General features: G+C 38.2%; 1 protein-coding gene across 1 annotated transcript in view; it reads left to right on the plus strand.

Annotated features, from left to right (window-relative positions):
* Positions 1-6,733, plus strand: part of LOC134614137 (transmembrane protein 127-like) — a 10,606-nt gene extending 3,873 nt beyond the window's left edge. Inside the window, exons 2-3 of the mRNA XM_063457597.1 lie at positions 2,123-2,293; positions 5,798-6,733. Of these exons, the coding sequence (XP_063313667.1) occupies positions 2,123-2,293; positions 5,798-6,063 (437 nt within the window). The 3' untranslated portion in view covers positions 6,064-6,733. The remainder of the gene's footprint in view (positions 1-2,122; positions 2,294-5,797) is intronic.
* Positions 6,734-7,107: the final 374 nt, after the last annotated feature.

The following is a 7,107-nucleotide window of genomic DNA, read 5'->3' on the forward strand; positions in this document are numbered from 1 at the left end:
GAATTTATTAAATAAACCGTGAACAATTCCGATTTAAATCGCCAAAATCAAGGACCCGTCAATGGGATGTGCCTGCTGGTTCCTTTGGTTTCTATGGTGATTGTCCCACTTTTAGTAGCTCAGACCACTTCTAACAACAGAAAACTCTGATAACTCTCCCTCCCCCCCCCCCCCCCCCCTTCCAGTCATAAAGAGGAACTCTGTGGGTTTTTTTTTTTTTTTTTGTGTGACCGTTCTTATTTCCTTCTCCACAGTAAACACTATGGGAGAGCTTTTTCAGGTTTGATGTGCAACTGATATAGTTTTAAAACACACTTGTTTCCATTGTACTTCAAGGCAATCGGCAAACTGTCCCCTTGAGGCACTCTACTCTTAAAATGTGTGCATGACATAATTGATGTCAGGCAACAACTAATTAGCTTTTGTTGGCTATTAGAATCCATAGTCACGTGTGAAATATTTTCTGAGATTCGGCATTACTTGGGCACCATTCCTTAATGGTTTAATATGAAACCAAGAGACAGCATCTATACCACATAATCACTGCATCTCACTTTGTGACTGTCTTTTCTCAGTTTCTGTATTTTTTTAGATTGGGCAATTTTGCAAAGTGTTTGTTTCACTACACCCTAACATTATTTTCTTTAAATGGACACTATAGTCACCAGTACTACTACAGCTTAATGTATTGTATAGTCAGTCCCTGCAGGCCTTTTAATGTAAACACTGCATTTTCAAAGAAAATGCAGTGTTTACATTACAGCCTAGGGACACCTCACGTGGCCACTCAGATGGCTACTAGAGATGCTTCCTGGGGAAGGGCTGCACACTGTGCAACACTGACATTCAGTGTCTCCACCTCTGCGTAAATACACTGGACTTTCCTCATAGATATGCATTGATTCAATGGATCTCTATAAGGGGATGCTGACTGGCCAGGGTGACATTTGGCTCCCGTCCTCCCCCCTCCACAACTCGCTTCCTTGCCTGAGATCATCAGAATTTACCATCTCAGCCAGTCCAATGCTTTCCTATGTAAAGGCAGTGTTTACAGCAAAAAGCCTGCAAGGACTGACTATACTAACCAGAAAAACGACATTAAGCTGTAGTTGTTCTGGTGACTATAGTGTCGCTTGAAATTAACAATTGTTATTACTGAAAGGGTTATTCAGTAAAGTGCGAATTCAAAGTTTATGCGTTTATGTTTAAAGTTCACTTTGAATTTCGACAGTTTGTAAAGGGTTTGAAAAATTTTGATTAACCCCTTAAGGACACATGACATGTGTGACATGTCATGATTCCCTTTTATTCCAGAAGTTTGGTCCTTAACCCCTTAAGGACACATGACATGTGTGACATGTCATGATTCCCTTTTATTCCATAAGTTTGGTCCTTAAGGGGTTAAGGGGTTAAAATTCCAAGATACTTGAAAATGTCCGATTTTTAAAGTATTAGTTACAACTAAACTTTCTATAACTGCTTGATGAAAACTACATTACATAACATTCTTTAGTTGATAATATTGGTTTAAATGGAAACTTCTTAGCATTTTTATATTAACTTATTCCTGGATTTAACAAATATGTATTTTGAGGTGTGCAACATTAATTTAAATCCACATCTCTTTTTCTGTCAGCAAAGCTATCTGTTCTACTTATCATTTTTTCACCTCTGCTATAAATTTGGAAGCTGATTCTTGAATGGATTTTTATGAAAACTTTTAATTAATTTTTAGAACAATTTAATAATTATGAACAGATTGGAAACGAAAAACGAAGACCACTTTTTTTTTTTTTTTTTTAAATCACATTTAATCTTCTCCAATGTTTTTATTTGCTGTGTGTGCCCTGGCTAATCCTTGTCTGAATTGAATGATGATTATGTAATTTGCCAAAGCTGTAATTTAAATTTTACAAGAAAACAGAGCATCTAATGAAAAAGTGTAAAAGAAGTTATAGTGGATTTTCACGGTCTTATTAAATGTTGCAAATTCCAAAGAAGTGACACTTCCTTTTTAAACTAATTTACAGAAAGGCAATTTTGTTTGTGTAAGAATCTAAACTAAACTTGCCCTCCTATTATAATGCATTTGGTATTGATCATAAATAATTTTTCTTCATAGGGTCAGATCACTTACTTCACCAGAGTGGAACAAATATCCTGATTTTGATGGTGACTTGTTGCTATATCAGTATTTTGTTGGGTTTGGCAGCATTCCTGCTCGATTTTGTGGAGACCAGAAACAAGAGAGTCCTGGGAACAAACATTACACCCATCCTTCATTTTACTACAGGTAACCCTCCGTGAAATGCTGTGTATTACAATTACTGCTCATTTATTGAGGGACTGACATTACCACAGGTAACCCTCGTGAAGGTGTTCTGCATTGTACTGCTAGTAAGATTATATTAGATGAGTGCGTGTTACCATGTGCGACTCTCTGAGCGGAACACATTTTGACACAACTAACGCAACTAAATGCGCTGCCTACCAATAGTAAGCCTTTCTGACCGTGTGTGTGTGTTTCAGCTGTACTAGACATTGGGACTGGCTCCTTTTAATCACATCCAGTGCTAGTAACAGGACCATGAGCCATGTCATACCGTGAATTAAAAATATGAATGCATGGTGGTCTGACACTTTACAATCTAAAGCCCCTGATTGCTCAGCAACACGTACATTAGCAAAAGTATGTGGATATTGTATTTAAGCTTGTTGGACATCCCATTTGAAAACCATGGGTATTAAGAAGAAGCAATACCCATAACTCACCGTTTGAAACTATAACAGCAGCCACTCTGGAAGCATTAATGCAATATCTTAGATTGTGAGGTCGGGTGCTCATGTTGACGTCAGATCTCCGCATTCTAATTCATCCAAGAGGTGTTCCATGGGGCTGAGGTCATCCACACCAAACTCACCATGTCTTTATGTACCCCACTTTGAGCACCTAGACGGTCATGCTGGAACAGGCTCTCCCAAAGCTGCTGTCACAAAGTGGGAAGCATTAAGTTGTCTAAAATGTTTTTGTATCCTGTAGCATTAAGATAACCGGAACCAATGGGCCAAGCCCAACCATGATAAAACAGGTCCAGACTATTATCCTTCCTCTACCAAACTTTATAGTGGGCATTATGTATTCCGTTAGGTAGTATTTTCTTGGCATCCACCACACCCAAAATCTTTCATTAGACTTCCAGATAGTGAAGCATGATACATCACTCCAGAGAACACGTTTCCCATTCTCCAAAGTCCATCATGCTTTACTCCACTCCTTCCAAGGACTGGCATTGTACATGTTGATGTGAGGCTTGTGTACAGCTTGTCGGTCTTGGAGACCCATTTCATGTAGCTCCCAATGCACAGTCCTTGTGCTGATGTTGTACCCAGTTTGTAACTCTCTAGTGAGTGATGCAACAGCTTCAGCACTCGGCGCCCTCTCTCTAGGAGTATGTGTGGCTCGGCTGTTGTTGCTCCTAGGTGCTCCACCTAACGATAATAGCACTTACAGTTGACCAGGGCAGATCTACTAGGGAAGACATTTCATAAACTGACTTGTGCCAAAAGTGGTATTCTGTGACAGTGCAACATTCAGCCATGGAGCTTATCTGTATGACCCAGGAGTGTAACTCTCAGTAGTCTAGAGAAGGTATGAAGATAATGTTCCAGTTAGAATGCACAGACCAGGCTCTACCCACAGCCCAAATGATTACCATAAAAATTCCCAGCAGAGACCTTTGTCTTGTGATCCTTTATTTTAAGTGGCCAAACAAAAAGGTGGAGTTTCAGCCCACCTCACTTTTGTTAAACATCGGAGAGAATCAGGAAGCCCTCCTGGCTTTTTATGAATCGTGACAAGTCAACCCAACACGTATTCAAGTAAGTGTGATTAGTAGTGCCACTTTAAAACTATTCAACTGAAAACAAAGAGCCAGTAATAGAAAGCTTTACTGTAATTACCACTTAAAAATGTTATAATTTCTGAAACAATTTGAAACAGTGGTGATAGTTTTTTTTTTTTTTTAAATTTAACAATCTATATGTGTGTTAAAAGACTTTCTTCAGACTTGAGAAAGGGAGGTTCTCCCGAAAGCTGTCATTAAAAAAAAAAAAAAAATTATATTAGTCCAATAAAAAAAGGAATTTTATCTGTTTTTAACATCTACATCACTGGACTAATATGACTCTTTCCCTTTCCCACTCCCCCTCCCCATCATCATCAATGTACCCCATTCTTGGCAGGTCCTAACCTTGCAACCTAATGCCTGCTCTTACAAGGTTAATCCACTTACTGGGGAAATAGTTTTCCTGGGGTTCTCAGCAGTGCGGGATTAAATAGGGCCCAAGAATGAGGTACATGTGAAAGAGAGTAGTTTAACCCCTTAAGGACCAAACTTCTGGAATAAAAGGGAATCATGACATGTCACACATGTCATGTGTTCTTAATGGGTTAAAACAGGGGTTCCGATCTAGGACCACAATGTGTATATATATGAAAACAAGAGGGCAGCACTCACCCGAGCATGCATACATTATAGATATGATGCTGGGGCCAATTCATACAACAAACAAAAGAGCCAGAGATTGTGATAGACTAGCACCATACCTTCTGGCATTACACTGTGCAAGGTAGACGAAATGCCATGACTAAGCACCAGAACCAAGGTCTGAAAGATGAAGAAATTTTGCTTATCCTTAACCCCTTAAGGACCAAACTTCTGGAATAAAAGGGAATCATGACATGTCATGTGTCCTTATTTTGGGACACTCCTAAATTCCAAACCAACTTCATCTAAATGAAGCAGTTTTGGTGTATAGAACATGCCCCTGCAGTCTCACTGCTCAATTCTCTGCCATTTAGGAGTTAAATCACTTTGTTTATACAGCCCTAATCACATCTCCCTGCATGTGACTTATGCCACTACTCCTAATTTTATTTTGCTACTTTTATTGTACAGAGTGCTTACTTAAAAAAAAAATAAAAAATATATATATATATATATATATATATATATATATATATATATATATATATCCTGCTCTGTTAATAGCCTGCTAGAACCTAAAATAGCTTATTCTTAAAGTGTAATTAACAGAGCAGGAGATAAAAAACTTCCAAAGTAAACATTCTATGATGTTTTTCATGGAGACTGTGTGAGTAACAGCCGGGGGAGCTGTTTTGGTGTTTAAGTACACAAGGCAGGCGGATAACACAGGTTATATAACCTGTCTCTCACATGTGAAGCAGATACAACAGTCAGCACTGCAGGCATTAACCCCTTGGTTATTAATTTACCATGAAACATTCAATTGCACACTTACCTCTTCTGCATTTATTCTTTGTTGATTTTAGTGCTCCAATACCCTAATAATGCTATTGTCTACTTTGAGATATGTGGTACACATAAAGCTTTCCTTCACATATACTCCATGAGTACAGCATTTCATTTACACGTGGTGCCTGACATAGTATGTAAATTTCATAAAATATAATGAATGTTTTAAAATACAAAAAAACACAAATTTTTAGCTAGTCATTGTGCTAAAATCTCTGTATTCTCCTCCTTTGTTTTATTGTGCTGCATGCTCAGTACTTCCAGTAGGTTAGCTCTTTAGATGTCCTCTTACTTACATGCAGCTTGTTATCAAGTATTTGTTTTTATATTTATTTTCAATCATTTTAAATTAAGTATTTGCAACTGTATTGTTCATCCAAGCACAATGAATGTTTGAGTTCATGAATAAAAGTGGTTGAACAAAATGTAAATGTATTTATTTTTATTCCTATCGTTTGCAGCCTTGTCAACGGCCGGAGCTGTGAGTCTGTCTTCTTACCTCTTCACATTAATCCTCCGAGAACTGCGACTGCTGAAAACTAAAGACAATTTTGTCTATTTTGGTGATAGTTATATCTTTGCTATTTGCTCTGGTTTGATATCGCTCATCGCTGCTGCTGTAAGCTTATATTGCGCCCGGAGGTATAGACGGAGAACATACATACTAATCACCAATGTAGAAACAGAAGATGCCTCCACTCCTCTTTTACAAGGGGAGAATACCTAATCGGACATCTGTGTGTTAAATATCTTAATGGGCTGCTGAACAAAGGACCAAACGTTGGTGTTTTTTTTTTTTTTTTTTAAAGGGTTTAGTGATTTGAAGCCATTGTATCTGCAATCTGTTTCACGATGAAACACTGCACGTACAGACTTTAACCCCTTTGCTGCAGGAGGTGTAACTCAACCTCCGGCACCATCATTGGGGCATTATTAGTCAGCTTAGAACCAGAATTCCAAGCTGGCTAATGTAAAATCTGTGCATATCTCATTGCACTAAATTATCATTTATTGCCTGAGAGCAATCAACTAGTGCTCTCAGCCAACGAATGGTCAGTGGGATCAGCATCCGTCTCCTGCAGCTTTGTTGAAGCCAGATGCACGTCACAGGCCTTAGAGGACCCTATGTGCCCTGCAGGGATCCTGGTAAGAGGGCACACCATTGATAGACATTTTGCCCCATTACCACGAAACAAGGCCACGGTACTCTTGTCATTGTAACTACTGTAGCGGGCTGTAGTGGTTAATATGCATGATGGTAACCCCTTGAAATCGTTTCATTATTAATAACTTTGGGGTTTATTTTTTAGGGGGTACCTCTTCAGTATTACCTATTTCTTTTGTTGGTTTTACCACTGTGGTACAATTACAACACCACTAGCCTTACTTATCAGAGCTTGACAAACAGATCTAAAAATATATATATACATATATATATAATTTTTTTTAAATTAATTTATTTGTTTTAGGAGCAGTCACCATCAAAAATATTTTGCAACCCATTAGTTGGTTGAAAGTTAACTGTGAGTTGAATCGTTTGTTTTTAGATTGTATTTGTAATTATATGACAGACATGCAAAAGTGGTACATTACATCAATCCCGCAAGTCTTTGCACACAGACCCTTAAGGATGTTTACATGCATACAGCTTTAAGTGAGAAATGCCCTAGTAAATATATAGGGGTTATGCCCACTTCGGCATCTTAGCAAAATGGGAATGGTCAGTGGTTAAATTATGTGTTTTATTGTTACCTTCATTACATCTCACACC

The sequence above is a fragment of the Pelobates fuscus genome, chromosome 6 (genome assembly GCF_036172605.1).
Source record: "Pelobates fuscus isolate aPelFus1 chromosome 6, aPelFus1.pri, whole genome shotgun sequence".
Classification (NCBI taxonomy): domain Eukaryota; kingdom Metazoa; phylum Chordata; class Amphibia; order Anura; family Pelobatidae; genus Pelobates; species Pelobates fuscus.